Source organism: Eulemur rufifrons, chromosome 9 (genome assembly GCF_041146395.1).
Source record: "Eulemur rufifrons isolate Redbay chromosome 9, OSU_ERuf_1, whole genome shotgun sequence".
Lineage (NCBI taxonomy): Eukaryota > Metazoa > Chordata > Mammalia > Primates > Lemuridae > Eulemur > Eulemur rufifrons.
Genome location: NC_090991.1, coordinates 9,969,447 through 9,986,280, shown reverse-complemented (window position 1 = coordinate 9,986,280; position 16,834 = coordinate 9,969,447). Strand labels below are relative to the sequence as shown.

The 16,834-nt window shown below is 54.2% G+C and overlaps 1 protein-coding gene across 7 annotated transcripts in view; it reads left to right on the top strand.

Moving 5' to 3' along the window:
* The window catches only part of PIK3R5 (phosphoinositide-3-kinase regulatory subunit 5), a 72,327-nt gene extending 59,262 nt beyond the window's left edge, over positions 1-13,065 (top strand). For 3 of the 7 annotated variants that reach the window (XM_069483371.1, XM_069483368.1, XM_069483370.1), the window contains 14 exons: positions 1,215-1,284; positions 3,350-3,524; positions 4,126-4,279; positions 4,996-5,079; positions 5,305-6,016; positions 6,146-6,308; positions 6,634-6,759; positions 7,176-7,304; positions 7,513-7,606; positions 7,811-7,887; positions 10,341-10,434; positions 10,507-10,589; positions 11,171-11,283; positions 11,397-13,065. In XM_069483371.1, coding sequence (XP_069339472.1) covers positions 5,565-6,016; positions 6,146-6,308; positions 6,634-6,759; positions 7,176-7,304; positions 7,513-7,606; positions 7,811-7,887; positions 10,341-10,434; positions 10,507-10,589; positions 11,171-11,283; positions 11,397-11,544 — 1,479 coding nt within the window. In that variant the 5' untranslated portion in view covers positions 1,215-1,284; positions 3,350-3,524; positions 4,126-4,279; positions 4,996-5,079; positions 5,305-5,564 and the 3' untranslated portion in view covers positions 11,545-13,065. The remainder of the gene's footprint in view (positions 1-1,214; positions 1,285-3,349; positions 3,525-4,125; positions 4,280-4,995; positions 5,080-5,304; positions 6,017-6,145; positions 6,309-6,633; positions 6,760-7,175; positions 7,305-7,512; positions 7,607-7,810; positions 7,888-10,340; positions 10,435-10,506; positions 10,590-11,170; positions 11,284-11,396) is intronic. The other 4 variants (XM_069483369.1, XM_069483373.1, XM_069483375.1 and 1 more) reach the window with 4 other exon arrangements.
* Positions 13,066-16,834: the final 3,769 nt, after the last annotated feature.

Below are 16,834 nucleotides of genomic sequence, written 5' to 3'. Positions count from 1 at the left end.
TGATAGAAATAGCCACTGTTTCAGGGATTTTCCTAGCAAAATAGACGTAACATTAACTTCTAAACCTGAAACGATTACATTAAAAAAAAAAAAAAAATCACACAGAAGGCTAAAAATCAAAGCAATTAGGTCCTAAGTTAGAATAGCGTAATTTGGCAATTTTCTGCCATTTACTAAGCAAAAATCGCCGCCTTTCCGTTTGTAGCTGTCTCTAAGCCCCAGGTCTGGGCTTGCACTTCTGTGGGGACGTCCTTCCAGCTCCCAGCTCAACCCCAGGCCACAGTGGCCCCGCTCTGGACGGGGACTCTCTGGGACTATTTCCGAGCTCTGACAAGAAGGAGGCCTGCCCCACTGAATCCTCACCCCCCGTCCTGTTGCCCGGGTGCATGAGAAGAGCGAGTTCTTGCTTAATCTTGTGGTTGCCATGGAACTGAGGGCATACTCTAAAGGGGCTACTTTCCAGCCACAGAACTGAGTCAAGGTGCAGAAAAAAAAGGAAAAACGTCTGATTTGTTTCTTCTCAGGATTTTGAAGTCAGAAGAGGCAGAGCGGGGAGAGGCCAGAGAGGAAGGGATGCAGGCTGGGAGCAGGGCTGGGGTGCAGATCCCTTAGAGCAGAGATGACGCCAGGCAAGACCACAGGCCCCCGAGAGGGCGTGGGGTGTCAGGCAGAGACGCAGAGGTGGAGGCAGAGATTGGAAACTCCCCAGTGGCTGGAGCGGATGGGCTGCGGGGTGCCTGGCACAGCCACTATGGAGAGGACCCTGAGAGGAGAGCAGTGACAACAGGGACCCAGGAACAACTGTGCAGCCCCCTGGGCCCAGGGTCCCCTCCCACCGTGCTCTGCCTCCCAGTCTCTGAAGAGCAAAAGGTGGCCAGTCCAACCGAGATGGGGCCTGGAAATCATGGACTGCTAAGGGCCTCAGAGGCCACCGATCTTATCTGCCCCTTAGGGGGGAAACTGAGGCCCAGAGATAAGTGGCCTGCCCACAGCCATGCAGAAGAGGCAGAAGAAAATTCAGGCGTCCAGCTCGGGCTCTAACCGTGCATCCCCTGGAGGGTCCAAATAGCAGCTCCCTTCCCTGGGGTTCCTCTGAGCCTCGTACAGAAACGTCCAACCTACCCGTCCAGTGCCTGGCTCGCCACAAGGCATAAGGACACGATGCTGAGGGACAGATAAACTCATGGACTCTTTTTTTGGTTGTTGGCCCACAGGAATCTCCTACCAGCGACTGGTGAGGGCCGAGCAGGGCCTGCCCATCAGGAGTCACCGCAGCTCCACCGTGTGAGTGCTCTTGGCGGAGGGAGAAATGGGAAGCGGGAAGCGGGTGTAGGTTCATTTTTCTAGGCTGAGGGTCTTTCATCAGATTCTTAAAGGGGCCTGTATCAATTGTGCCAGGTGTCAGGCACACATTACCTCACTTTAGCCATACTTTTCAGATGAGGAACTGGAAGTCAGAGAGGCCAAGTAACTCCCCCAAGGTCACACAGCTAGCAAGTGTGTGAGCCAGGATTTGAACCTCAGTCTGACGCAGAAGCCCATGCTATTTCCACAGGGTCTTTCTGCCTGTTACTGAAACAGCATTTCCAAACATTTTTGACCAGGACCTACAATTAAAAATACATTTTATATGACAGCCTGGTACATGCATGTGCACACGCACAGACACACACGCACACACACACAGCTGAAACAAGTTTCATGGAATGAAACTTACACCTGCATAGGATGAGCTCTGTCCTAGTCTATTCCATTTCATTCAAGAAGCAAATTCTGGTTGTGACTCCTCAGACTGATTTCACTGCCCACTCCTGGGTCCTGGCCTGTGGGCTGTAAAGCACCAGAGAGGGGCTGCCCATTCCAAGGCCCCTCCGGAGGTCTTGCCTTGACAGGTTGGGAGCCCAGGGACTGCAGCCTTCCCCGGCTCGGAAGCTACAGCCCCCTCACCCTACCCCAGGCCCAGCCCCAAGGGTTCACTGCACAGTCCCGCCCTGAGAAACACTTCTGGAGTTCCTTCTACATAGGAACAAACAAGCCTCTGGTAGGTGTGGAAAGAGACAGAAAGGACACAAGTGTTGTAGTTTAGGAAGTGAACAAGATACCCCGGGGCTGAGGCAGGTGGGCTGCTGAGGAATCGCTAACACCTTTTAGGCACCTCCTGGGCTGCAGGGATTGTGGCAAGTGCTAACCCTGCCAGGAAGGCATTTTTCAGATAAGCGGACTGTGGCAAGGAGAGGTTGTACAGAAAGAGTTGGGAGAGGGTCTCATGTTCCTTGTCAATAAACTGGGAATGATGAAAAAAGTTCTTAGGCAGAGAATTCACGCCAGCTGGTGGGGACAGGGGCTCGGCTGGTCTCGCCTGCACACGGTGGTGCTCAGCACATATCCGTGGAAGGAGTGAGCAAGGGAGCAAGCGCTTAGCAAGGGACAGGGGCTCCGGCAGCCTGGCGGGAAGGCTGCCTGCGTGGCACTGGGTTTGAAGGCAGCATGGGCCTGTGAGAGCCAGAGCAGTTCGTACCAACGCGTTTAGGGATACGACACCACGATGACTCGTGCTGGCTCCGAGACCATGCAGTGATGGCGGGGTTGGCTTGGGTGAAGTGAGAATGACCGTGTGTTATTGTTAACCATTAACTGAGCGATCAACACCTCAGGGTCCACGATGCTCTTAATATTTGGGGGGTTTGAAAGTTTCCATAATAAAGAGATTCAAACACAGGCACTAACAGGGACTCTGGGCGTCCATCAGGAAGGGAGGTAGAGTAGCTGGCCACACACCCCCCACAGCCTGATTTGCTAGTCTGCATGATGGCACTGGGCTAAGTGTTAACAGAAATGGTGTCCCCTATGAGTGCAAGAATAAGATGCAGCCCTCACTCGGCACCCCTTCCTCTGGGCAGATGCTACCCCCGTGCTACAAGGAATTTCAGGCCCCACTCACCCCAGGCCACACTACGTGACAGCATGTGGCTGCCCTGCTCCCTGGGCCCCCAGAAAAATGGTCACCTGGCTTCAAGTCACTTCGCCTAAAATATGGTCCTCTTTTGAGGAATCTTGCATCTACTCAGATGTCCCATAGGCAAAAATGTTTATATAAAAGTTAAGGTAAAATTTATTTTTAAAAATTAAGTTCAATTTTGAAAAGGTCTTTGAAAATACCAGTTGAAAAAGAATTAGACCTCAAGCTTCCCCCTGGGACCTGGGGCCCTGGAGCCGCCCTCCTGTCTCCTGGCCTCCTCCTGTCACTTCCTCGGGCCCTGCCTGGGCTGCGAGGAGCCCCATGACTCGTGGCTGCACCCTGGTGTGCCGGCCACCCCCAGGTGCCACAGCCGGTCCTCTGTGCCCCCAGCACTGTGCTGTTGCTGAACCCAGTGGAGGTGCAGGCCGAGTTCCTCGCTGTGGCTGACAAGCTGAGCGCGCCCGGGCACTCGCCCCACAGCACCTACACCACCCTGCTCCTGCACGCCTTCCAGGCCACCTTTGGGGCCCACTGTGACTTCCCAGGCCTGCACTGCAGGCTGCAGGTACGTCCCTGGGGCCCTGGGGCTCAGTGGAGCACTTTTCTGGGGAGGCAGAGCCTCCTCCCTGCACCACCTTGGCCACAGTCTCAGGGGTATGCTGGTCCTCCTCACCCTGAGGGGGCATGGCAGGGCAGTGGCTGCAAGACCGGCCTCGTCAAGGGGGGTTCTGGAGTGCTGGGTCCTGACCAGAGCTGGGTGGCATCCTGGCCAGGGGGCTGGGTGCCTGGTGCCTCAGAAGATGGCACATGCCATGGGAATGGGAATGAGCTTTGGACTGAAGACCTGGTGTCTAGTCCTGGCTCTGTGACAGGTCAGCTGTGTCACCCTGGACAGCCCTTTCCCCTCTCTGGCATGCAGTGAGGCACTCTGATGGCCCTCCCAACTGCAGTGCCATGGCTGTGGGCCTTTCTCTCCTGACCATTTCCTGAGAATGGGAGTTGAGGGGAAGGCCTGGCTCCCTGGCCAGCTTCGGGGAGAAGTAGGGGATGAAGCTGGGAGGGGACTGGTCGGTCGCTGCTGCCCTTGACAGGACGCTAGGAACTGGAACAGGTGCGCAGCTAGGCCATGGTACGGGAGCAAACCCTCTCTCCTCCCGGGATTTCAGGCCAAGACCCTGGCAGAGCTTGAGGACATCTTCACAGAGACTGCAGAGGCACAGGAGCTGGCCTCCAGCATCGGGGACGCTGCAGAGGCCCGGCAGTGGCTCAGGACCAAGCTGCAGGCGGTGGGAGAAAAGGCCGGCTTCCCTGGGGTGTTAGGTGAGGCTCTTGGGAGGCTGGGGCTCTGCCCACTTTCCCCATCCTCCGTTCTAGCTCCACAGGTGCGCAGGCCAGGTGGGCCCAGTGGCTCTGCTCCACGCAGTCATTCCGGGCCCAGGTGCTACAGCATCTTGTTGCTCCTAGGGCATCGTCCCTATCTGTAGGGTCAGGGTTGGGTTGCCACCACGTTGGTGGCTCGTGGGAAGAGGAAAGAGAGTGCTCACTTAGGGCAAGGGACGTGGCTCTTTGTTGGAGGTAATGCTGAAGATGCCACATCACTTCTGCACGTATCCCTCTGAGCCCACCTTGGTCACATGACCTAATCGTGCCCTAAAGGAGCCCAGGAAACGTTCCCTCTCCTGTTGCCATAGAAGGGAGCACCGATTTTGAGGAGCAATTATCAGTCCCGGTTACACTGTTCCTCATAAAGTGTGCTTGTACTATTCTTTTCCCATTTGGACATTGTAAAACGAGCCTCAGAGGTTGTGATTTGGCCTCATTCACGCATCTCGTAAAGGGTATGGCATCTACGTGGTGTGCTTGGGAGAAAGGCCCTCCGGCTGGGAGCCAGGCACCCAGGTCTAACTCAGCCTCGACCCACCAGGCTGTGCAGCCTTGTGCCAACTCAGGTCTCTTCTCTAAGACAAGGGGACTGGGCAGACCAATCTCTAAGGCCTCTTCCCAGCCCTCTTGTCCCGCCCTCCCTGTTCTTACAGGCACTGCAAAACCCGGGAAGCTCCATACCATCCCCATCCCCGTCGCCAGGTGCTACACCTACAGCTGGAACCAGGACAGCTTTGGTAAGGAGCAGCTGGCGGAGGGCCCTGGAGCTGCCCCCCCAACCCCCACCTGAGCAGGTCCTAAACAGAGCAGGGCGCGGTGCTGTGAGGCTGGGCTGGCCCTCAGCCCCCTTCTGCACCTCCTCAAGTCCAGTCTGCCTGAGCCTGTCCCCCCTCTGAGGGTACAACACGAGGGGACCTGGGAGCCTGGACACCCTGACAGTGCGGCCTTTTGCTTCCTTGCAGACATCCTGCAGGAAATCCTGCTCAAGGAACAGGAGCTGCTCCAGCCAGGGATCCTGGGGGACGACGAAGAGGAGGAAGAGGAGGAGGAGGAGGAGGAGGACTTGGAAACTGACGGACATTGTGCTGAGAGGGACTCCCTGCTTTCCACGAGCTCCTTGGTGTCCCGTGACTCCACCCTGTCCCTTGCCTCCTCCCAGACCTCAGGGCCAGCCCTTTCCCGCCACCTGCTGAGCTCCTTTGTGTCAGGCCTCTCAGATGGCATGGACAGTGGCTACGTGGAGGACAGTGAGGAGAGCTCCCCCGAGTGGCCAGGGAGGCCTGGCAGCCAGGAAGGCCGGGGCCGCCGCAGGCCTGGGCAGAAGTTCAACAGAATCTATAAACTCTTCAAGAGCACTAGCCAGCTGGTGCTACGGAGGGACTCTCGGAGCCTGGAGGGCAGCTCAGACCTGCCCCTGCGGCGGGCAGGGAGCCTCTGCAGCCCCCTGGACAACCTGGAAACACCCCCCTCCCGGGCCCAGCGCTCCTTCTCCCTGCCCCAGGCCAAGCTCAGCACCCAGCTATCCAGCTGGCTCCTGGCCCCTGCTTCACGCCACCAGCGCCGCCGCCCCTTCCTGAGTGGGGACGAGGACCCCAAGGCTTCCACGCTACGTGTTGTGGTCTTTGGCTCTGATCGGATTTCAGGGAAGGTGGCTCGAGCGTATAGCAAACTTCGGTAAGAGCCGGGATGGGTGGCATTGCTTGCCCTGTGTAGCAGGGTTGTTGTGCTGGTGGAATCTGGGGCCTGAGGCTCAGGGTCTGAGAGGGACCAAGGGTTCCCTTCTCACCACCTTCTTTTTGCCAGACGACTGGAGAACAATCGCCCGCTCCTCACACGGTTCTTCAAGCTTCAATTCTTCTACGTGCCGGTGAAGCGAAGCCAGGGGACCAGCTCTGGTGCCTCTCCAGCCCCTCTGAAACAGACACCCCCACCCCACACAGACTCCCCGAGGCACCCCAGCCCTGCAGTATGTCCCCAGCCCTGGGCCAGATGGGGTGGGAAAGTGGAGTGGACATGAGCAAGTTCTAGCTACCCAAGGGGAGCCGGTTGGAAGTCATCAAAAGAAATCACCTGTGTTTACGGGGCACATCCTCCTGCCTGGCCCTCAATCCCAGGTCCCTGCCCTGCACTTGGGTATGACATTTTGTCACATGACAAAGGCAGAAAGTTGTCTTACTCCTCCAAAGGCAGGGAGAGGCTCAGCTTGTGGCTGCAGCTGCCATCCTGGGCTCTGGAGCTAGGATGGGCAGGCCTCCCAGGTAGCTGGGAATGACCCTCGTCTCTTGCCCCAGGAGCTGGGCACGGCCCCATGGGAAGAGAGCACCAATGACATCTCCCACTACCTCGGCATGCTCGATCCCTGGTACGAGCGCAATGTGCTGGGCCTCATGCACCTGCCCCCTGAAGTCCTGTGCCAGGTAAGTGGCCCCTGGGGTGGGGGGAGAGGGCCTGCTGGCTGCAGTCACACAGCCTCAGTCCAACTTGAGATCCCCCACGGAGGACCAGGGCTCACTTGGACAAGAGCAAGGAGGGTAGGTGAGAAGTAGGACTCAGCCTTACAGCTGGAGTCACTGCAGTGACAGGGGAGGGTCCTCAAGGGTCCAGGGGATCTTAGATTTCAGCCACTTCCTCAACTCCTGGCCATGTCCAGCTTGGCCAGAGGCCTCCTGGAAGCCAGCCAGGTTGGGGAGAGGTACTGGGGCGGCCCTGTACCTCCCCTGCTTCCTGCTTCCGTCTCACCATCTCTCTGCCTCTGCGTGTGTGTCTTTGCCTCTCCTCCTCCCATGTTCTCTTTTCTCTCTTGCCCTCTACCCACCTGCCCCTCTGGCCACAGCAGTCCCTGAAGGCCGAAGCCCGGCCCCTGGATGGCTCCCCCGCCCGGCTGCCCATCCTGGCCGACATGCTGCTGTACTACTGCCGCTTTGCCGCCAGGCCGGTGCTGCTGCAGGTCTATCAGACCGAGGTAAGGCCCGCCCTGCCCCATGTCTCCACGTTCCTATAGACTCACTGGCAGGCCAAGGTCAGTGCCGCCAGGTCCCAGCCGCGCCCCACCCCGCCGGGCTTGCAGGCCCCGCCCCCACCCCATGGCAGCCTGCAGCCCTGCTATGCTGGAGAAGCGGGCGGCCCCCCTAGGAGGTTCACACTGATGCACACACTCCTGCCCTCTCCAGCTGACCTTCATCACTGGGGAGAAGACGACGGAGATCTTCATTCACTCCCTGGAGCTGGGTCACTCTGCTGCCACACGCGCCATCAAGGCTTCCGGTGGGTACTGCCTGAACCCAGGAATTGAGCGGGGAGCTGGGCCTGGGGAGGTGGAGCCCAGGGGCGGGGTCACCTAGGAGGCGGGGCCGGGGGGCCCTGGGGGCGGGGCCTGGGGCGGGGTCACCTTGGGAGGCGGGGCCACGGGGGTCTGTGGCGGCGCGGAAGTGGGAGCGGGTAAAGGGTCTGTCTGTGTGTGCCGCACAGGTCCTGGCAGCAAGCGGCTGGGCATCGATGGCGACCGGGAGGCCGTCCCTCTAACACTACAGATAATTTACAGCAAGGTAAGACAGGTGCTGGGACCCCTCCTCCGGCATCTGCTGCTGCTGATCTTTCCTCCACTAGAGCTAGGGCCCAGAGCTGGACTCGTATGTTCCTGGGCCCCAGTCTTTAAGCGGAAAGTTTCAGAAGGTTCCCCCGGATGCTGGGGGGCGGGGGGAAGAATGGACATCTCTCTGCCCCTTTGCCTCCAAAGTCTCCCTCCCCGTGTGTTTTCTGCCCTCACCTGAATGCACTCAGCAGCTTCCATGAAGTGTCAGGGGCAGGTCTGCTGGGCGCAGCTACAGAGCTGTGGGTGAGAGAGGGGCGGCTAGGGGCGGCTCCCAGAGGCAGTGTGAGGGTCTGCGGGGCTGGTGGCCTGGCTGGCTGCATGCAAGGTGAGAAGGGAGTGTGGAGAGTTGTGGGGAGGAGGAGGGGTGCCCATGAGGCACCAGGACACATGAGCTTCTGAGCAGATGGCACCCAGGTACAGGCTGAGAGGCGCTTGGCCTCATAGGTGGGAGCCCTCCTTCCTCCTTTCCTTCAGCCATTCAGAAGATATTTATTTAGCACCTACTCACACCACCTCTGTGTTGAGCAGGGGAAAGAGCAGTTGAGCAGGGAAAGCTAGGCCCTCCCTTTAACCCAGAGGAGGGGACAGACAAAAAACAAGGAACCAAATAAATAGCCAAGATAATTCCAGAGTGGTGAGTGATGACAAGGCAATAAAAGGGTGGATGAATAGTGATGTTGGGGACTCCTTCACATTTCATGGTCAAGGAGGCAGGCAGGGGACGACCCTCTCTGAGAGCCGTGTGCCAGGTGTTAAACAGCCTCTATGACCCGGACATTGTTCTAGACACTGGAGTGTTCATAGGAGTGAGCAAAGGACAGATGTGGTGCTGATTGGCCTGCTCACAGTCTGGAGAGGGTAGCAGGCATTGGTTAGATGACCCCACAACATGTACAATTATAACTGTGGCAGACAGATCAAGGGGAGGTACATGGTACTGTACCTAAGTGGCAGATTCAGCCCAGTCAGGAGAGTTAGAGAAGGGTTCTCTGAGAAGGGATTTTGAGTTAATATTAGAAGGAACACCGGAGTTAATGAGGCTGAGAAGAGAGGGATGTGCTCTTCAGGCAGCAGGAACAGCACGTGCAAAGGCCCTGTGGTGGGTGGGAGTGTGACCATCAAAGGACACTGAAAGAAGGCCACAAAGGGCTGGAGCAGAGGGAGTGAGTGAGAACATGATGATGAGGTGAAGCTAAAGAAACAGGGAAGCCAGCACACCAAGGGCCTTGACTGCAATGAGAGGAATTGTGTCCTTGTCCTAAGGGCAATGGTTGTCCATTAAAGGGGCTTAAGTTTGCAGTGGGGTTAGGAATGAATGAGACATGATCAGATGTGAGGTGTGGAAGCTCCCTCTGGCAGCTCTGGGAGGACAGACTGGAAGGGTCCACACGATGCAGGAAGGCCAGTTAGGGTGCTACTGTGGTTATCCGGAAGAGAAATGTGGGCAGCCCACACTAGGGTAGTTGTGGCGGAGATAGAAAGAAATGGGAGACAGATGTGAGTTATGTGACCAGCAGGACTTAGGGATGGATTAGCAAAGGAGAGGCCCTAACTCCTGGGTTCCAGTCTTCTGTGACTGGCAGTACCATCTCAGGTGGGGATCATAGGAAGAGGCCCAGGTGCAGTGGGGGAGGCTCACGAGTTTGGTCTGGGACATGCTGAGGTGGAGAGGCCCTTGACAGGTGTAAAGGGAAGGTCGGACTAGGCAGTGGGTTGTATGGGCCCAACACAGAGGTGACATTTGAAGATGGGTATGTAGGTGCTGATGGAAACAGGGCGTGGATGAGACTCCCTAGTGGAGAAAGTGGGGGTACAAAGAGCGGAGGACGTAGGAGAAGGTCTGGAGGACCTTCATAAAGTAACAGCGGGCAGAGGCGGGTGATCCGGCAAAGCAGAGGGGCCCCAGCCAGAGAGGTGGCAGGAAGGCCAGATGTGCACCCTCACGAAAGTGCAGGAGAGTTTTCCAAAGAGGGGAGGGTGGCGAACAGAATCAAGCAAGGTCTGCGAGGTCAAGTAAGCTAAGGACTGAGAAATGTTCTTGGGTTTCTCAACGTGGAGGTCCCCGATGAAAGAGACACACACACACAGGGACCCAAAGAGGGGGTTCTGGTCTGGCTCTGCCTCACTCTGGGCTCGGCAGGACAGCCTCAAGACCACCCCTTCAGATGCTCTTAGCTCTCGTGCCCTGGTCGTGGAGGCTGACCCCTGCACCAAGCCGGTGACCCACTGAGCCTCCCTGGAGCCATCCAGCTCTATTTGGGGGGATGCAGAGCTCTGGCTAATGACAGTGGGCTTCCTGGGGATGTGCTGACTGCAGGCAGCACCCTGGCCCTGGTAGGTCTTCAAAGAGGAGGCAGCAGGTGCAGGGGGCTCTGGGCTGAGAGGGTCTGGCTGTGCTGTTTCCAGGGGGCCATCAGCGGACGAAGTCGCTGGAGCACCCTGGAGAAGGTCTGTACCTCCGTCAACCTCAACAAGGCCTGCCGGAAGCAGGAGGAGCTGGGTGAGTGGGGCAGGTGGGGGGACGGGACAGGGAGGTGGTCTGAGCCTGGCCTGACCCCCACTTGCCCTTCAGACTCCAGCGTGGAAGCCCTGACGCTAAACCTGACAGAAGTGGTGAAAAGGCAGAACTCCAAATCCAAGAAGGGCTTTAACCAGGTAAGGGCTTCCCTGTCCTTCCAGCCACACCCTCAGGAGACTTGGAGCATGTGTGCAGGCACATGTATATGTGTGCATGGCACAGGTTCACGTGTGTGGGTCTGTGTGTGTGAGAGAAAAAGAGAGAAAGGAGGAGTGTCTGCAGTGCCTGTGGGTGGGAGAGGAGAGGCAGGGTGAGGGGTGTGGTTTTGGGGGTGCAAGGTGTGGAGTGCTGCGGGGTGTCAGGGAGGGAGGGGTGCCCGTCGGAGGATATGTACACGCAGAAGGGCTGCGGGCGGGCATGAGGAGAGCTCTGAGTCCGAGGCAGAGCGGGCTTCGCGTCAGAGAGCCCGGGGCTCTCGTGGTGAGGGCAGTGGGCAGCACAGGGTCTCCCTGGGGGGAACTTCTTCCAGACTCGGGAGAGGGCAGAGGCAGGGCCTGATGGGGGCCTCAGGAGCCCTCCCCTGAGCTGGCCATTAACCCTCGAGAGCTGCCAGCCAAACTCCTGCCCCGTCTCCCAGACCCGGCTGGGCAGTTCTGAGAGAAGGGACTGGCGGTGTTTGTGGCCAGGGCGTCAGGGCTGACCTGGGCCTGCCTTCCAGATCAGCACGTCGCAGATCAAGGTGGACAAGGTGCAGATTATCGGCTCCAACAGCTGCCCCTTTGCCGTGTGTCTGGACCAGGACGAGAGAAAGATCCTGCAGAGTGTGGTCAGGTGGGAAAAGGGGGTCCCGGGGAGGGGTCAGTTTCTGCTCCCCCACCCAGAGGCCTGGAAGGAGCTGGAGGGTTGGGCCCTGCCCTTATCCCTGAACCCATTGTGCGCCACAGGTGTGAGGTCTCACCCTGCTACAAGCCGGAGAAGAGCGGCCTCTCCCCGCCACCCCAGAGGCCCCCCAACCTGCCGGCCCAGGCTGCACCCGACCTCTGCTCCCTCCTGTGCCTGCCCATCATGACTTTCAGTGGCGCCCTGCCCTAGTGCGGGGCTGGTGCCAGACTGCACAGGACGCCCGGGGCGGCCTCCTCTGAGCCCCCTCCTGAACGCGCACTCTCTGTGGAGAATGGAATCACCCTGCGCCGGGTCAGGGTCCCGCTGCAACGGTCAGGGCGAGATGGTTTCTGGGGCCTCAGGGCTCTGGGAGAGACACAGGCATTAGGGTGGCATTAGAGTGGGGCCTGACCCCGTAGCCTCTCACATTCCTCACAGTAGAAGGAAAGGGATGGGTGAGTTGACCTCTGGAAGCCCTGACCACTCTCAGGGTCTAGGATCCTTCCTAAAAGGAAGATCTGAGGCTCCGGTGCTCTGGGGTATGGTTTAGGCCTCTCCCAGCCCGTGGCTGGGCCTACCCCTCACTTTGCCAAAGACCTGGGGAACCCTTTGTGTCAGGAGTTCAGTCCCCTCCACGCTGGGGCTTTCTCTCTCAGGTTCCCTGGGCTTCTGAAAAGCAGCACTAACAATGACCCGTCCGTTGTCAAGTCCTGGCACAGACTTTCTCTGGAGCCCCTTTCTGGATCTGAGATCCTTGGGAGACAGAACAGACTTCAGTTCAGTAGCAGCTCCGTTCCCTTCCGGCTAAATAACCAGGGGAAGCAAATTCAATTTGAGCTTCCATTTCCTCAGCACGAAAATGGTGGGGCGGGGGAGAGTAAGACCTCCTTAAAGGGTTAAGAAGAAATTGTCTGCAAAGACCCGGCCCCGTGCCGAGATTAGTGCCTCCCCCTCTAAATGCTGATTCCTCCTGTTTGGGGGCCGCTGGGATATTCTCACAGCCTCACTCCCACCTTCCCTGCTCACCGCTGAGGCAGAACCCAGACTGAGGAGGGATTGCCTTTGTCGGGGTAGGAGGGCTGCTCCGGTGCCCCACCCCGCACCCCCTTCTCTGCCAGGTTGGCCCTGGTGCCCCCACTTCCATCTCACTCTTTGGGCTGGTGCACGTTGTGTGCAGAATCTTCCATACCCACGAGCACACGGGCAGCGTTCTGGCACCTGGGCGAGGTTCCAGAGCAGGGGATGGAGTGACGGCCCCTTGGAGCTTAGTGCCTGCTGGTGGGAAGATGGGACTGATGCGTGGGAAATGAGAGAACACGAGCGCCTGGAATTTCAAACGGCCAGGCTGGGGTGGTTGGCAAAGTTGGAAGCAAATGTGGACTAGGGCGATAGGGGGCAGGCAGGACCAGGATTTGGGCTGGTAGAGGTGGAGAAAGTGACCAGAAGTACCAAACTGTATCCTGTCCAGTGTCCCTCTTCTTCTCCTGATTCATCCTGCTCGGAAGGTCCTGGGCTCATGAGAGCCCGTGAAGTCCCAGCCTGGAGTTCTCATGACTCGAGAGAGGTGGGCAGGGCCAGCCCCGCCCTGTCTCCCCATTCCTCCCCGTTCTTCCCTCCTGTCCTCCTCCTCCTCTCCATTCTCCCCGTCTCGCCCTCTGCACTTGCTCCAGGTTCCGGGGCGGGGGGTGGTCATGTACCCTCAATATGTTTTTGCTATGTGAGCAGGTTGTCCTACTACGTGATCAACAGATGTCCAGGAATTAATGAATGGGATTTAATATTATTGTCAAATAAAACTTGATTCGTCTTGTATTTAATGACCGAGTTATTTTGCTGCATGACACGTTAACTGCTAGTTGGGCAGTTTGCATAAATCATTTCACATGTAGCAGAAATAAGATTCTTGGGAGATTGTTTTGTTTATATTTTTGTAATTTTCTATAGAAAATATGTTTGGACTAAAATTTTTCCCGAACACTGTTCCATTGAGGCCTCATCATACTCACTGACCCACAGAACAAAAACTCCTAGACTTAAGGACTCAACATTTGGGGTTTTCTGTGGCACCTCACTTAAGAAATCTAAGCCCATAAATCCTGCTGTTCCCAGTACCCCAAGCCCCAGGGAGGGGATGGGCCTGAGGCTGTTGTTACTGATGGGGGTGCACAGACCCTGGACCTACCATGCAGCTGAGAGGAAGGGAAGAGAGCTCAGCGGGGGCTCTGGAGGGAGAGAGGAGGAGGTGAAGGGATGGTGGAGGATACCTGTGACTTGGGAGAGGTGAGCACCAGGCTCCCAGAACAATCACTCAGGAGTGAGGGAAGGAACTGGGAGATGCTCTAGTCCTGCACCAGCTAGTTATTGCAAACAGTGAAGCACACCTGGAAGTCAGTGTATTAAAACTCTGGTCATTTATTCTTGCTCGTGCATCTATAGGACACCTAGGGATCGTCGGATCCAGGTTGGACTCAGAGTGGCTCCAAGCTGCAGGATGGGTACAGATCCGCCCAGTGGGTCTCTCAGGCACATCACATGCTGGCACGGGAGGGCAAGTGGAGACATGCGATGCCTCCTAGGGACAGGGCCTGGAACTGGAACAGTGTCCCTTCTGCCAATATTCAGTTGGCCAAAATCGATAAAGAACATCAACCTACAGATTCAATAAAGTCAGCAAATCTACACAGGATAAAAGTAGTATCACCTTAGAAGGGCACTTCACCTCTGATATTCTTTCCATAACCCCAGTCTCATCCTGAGAAAAACATCATACAAACCCAGATGATGGGATATTCCATCAGATACACTGACCAGTGCTCTTCTAGACGGTCAGTGTCATGAAAAATGAGGAGAACCTGAAAAACTCATGGATTAAAGGAGACTGGATAAACCTGAAACCTGGTGATGTGTGGTGCACTGCACAGAATCCTGAAACAGAACATTAATGAAAAAGCTGGCGAAATCCCAATAAAGTCTGGAGTTTAGTTTCTGTTCGTTTGTTTTTTTATATTCGTCATGTATTTACTACGAACAAGATACCACACATACAAAATATAATTTAATGATGTGTGTATTCGATATAATTTAATATTCAATGAACCCCCTCAATGTAGACAATCTCCCAAATTTGTGCATGGGTACTGTAAGACACCCAGAGATTGTGAGACTTGCCTCACTTCCTATGCTTTACAAGAGGCTGGACAGGATTCGAACCCAGATCTGCTGGCTGTTTGGCTGCGTATCCTGTGATCCCAGTTCTGTTGTTGTTTTTGTTGTTTGGCTTTTGTTTCACTACAGCACTGCACTGCCTTTCGTTATGTGGCGGTGGGGTGATCAATACCAGGGCTTGCTGACATGTCAAGGTTCAGGGAGATTATGGGAGGGGATTGTATCAGAGAGCTGTGTGTGTTATTTAAAGAAACTTTTTTAGTTTCGTTTTTTTAAACAGCACGCACATAGGAATCTCATTGTCAGACTTCTAAAGGAAAAAAAAATAATGTGAAAATCTTAAAGACAGCCAGAGAAAAATAGTACCCTTTATCTTCAAAATATCCACAATTAACCTGAAAGCTCCCTTCTCGACAGAAACAATGGAAGCCGGAAGATAATGAAATGGCATCTTTGAAGTACATGGGGGACAAAACAAGGCTGCCAACCTAGAATTCTACCCCCTGAATTGTCTGATGATACTTTTTAAAAACTTATATGCTGCTCACAAGAGATACGCTTTGAATATAAGATCACAGAAAGGCTGAACGTATCCAAAAAAGCTGGTGGTCTTACACTAATTTCCAAAGACTTAAGGCAAGAAGCATTACAAAAAATAAAGAGGGACATTTCATAAAGATCAAGGAGTCAATCCAAAAAAAGATATCACAATTGTATATCCGTGTGTATCCAATAACATAACATAAAACTATATAAAGCAAAAGCTGGCATTATTAAAAGTCTTCGCAGCCATAGTGGAGGACTTTAGCATTCCTCTCTCAATAGCTTGTAGAACAAATAGACAAAAAAAATTTTGATAGAGATATAGAAGATCTGGGCAACATAATTAACAAGTTTGATCTTATTGAAATAGAACATTGTTGGCTGGGCACGGTGGCTCACGCCTGTAATCCTAGCACTCTGGGAGGCCGAGACAGGTGGATGGCTCAAGGTCAGGAGTTCGAGACCAGCCTGAGCAAGCACGAGACCCCCGTCTCTACTAAAAATAGAAAGAAATTATCTGGCCAACTAAAAATATATATGGAAAAAAATTAGCTGGGCATGGTGGCGCATGCCTGTAGTCCCAGCTACTCGGGAGGCTGAGGCAATAGGATCGCTTAAGCCCAGGAGTTTGAGGTTGCTGTGAGCTAGGCTGATGCCATGGCACTCACTCTAGCCCAGGCAACAAAGCAAGACTCTGTCTCAAAAAAAAAAGAAGAAAAAAAAAAATAGAACATTGTGCTCAATAATAGCAGAATTCACATTAATTTCAAGTGCATCTAGAATGTCAAATTTAAAATGATTGAAAAAAAACAGAGTATATTCTCTGACTACAATGAAATTACACTAGCAATAACAAAAGTATTACTAGAAAATCCCACTGTCTAAGCACTACATTTCTAAATAACCCATGGGTCAAAAAAGAAATAAAAATGGAAACTAGAAAATATTTTGAACTGGCTGATAATGAAGATATGATGTTGAAATTTGTGGGATGCCAAAGTAATGCTTAGAAGGAAATTTATTGTCATAAAAAGCATATCTTATAAAGGAGTAAAGGCTAAAAATCAATTATTTACCTCTCAAAAGCTAGAAAAAAAGCAGTAGATCAATCTTAAAGAAAGTGGAAGGAAGGAAAGAAGTATTAGGTCATTAAATATGAAATGTCCAATTTTGAATCAAAAATTTAGTTTATTATATCTCAAACAAGAAGCAGTACAATTAATAAAAGTATGTGCCTAAACTATCGGCACAGTTTTGCCATCTTAATGGCAGCTTGTTTATGCCAGCAGCGAAGAAGCCTGGAGAATGAGTGGTAATGAAATCGAGAAAGGTGTTTTCTACAGCTTGTTGAGAATTGAATACTTTTGCTTGCAAGAAGTGGTCCAAAGCCTGGAAGAAGTAGTCAGTTGGTGCAAGGTCTGGTGAATATGGTGGGTGACAGAGAGTTTCCAAATCCAGCTTCTGTATTTTGAGCAGTGTTGTTTTTTGCAACATGTGGTCTTTCAAGAGGATTGACCTGTCTCTGTTGACCAGTCTCGGCTGTTTAATCGCAAGCATCCTCATCATTTCATCCAGTTGGTTGCAGTAGACATCCACTGTAATTGATTGACCAGGTTTCATGAAGCTGTAGTGGATAATCCAGTGCTGGACCACCAAACAGACACCATTAGCTTTTTTTGATGAATATTCGGTTTTGGACTATGTTTTCGCACTTCATCTTTATCCAACCACTGTGCCAAATACTTGTGACTGTCAAAAAGAATCCATTTTTCATCACATGTAACAGTATGGT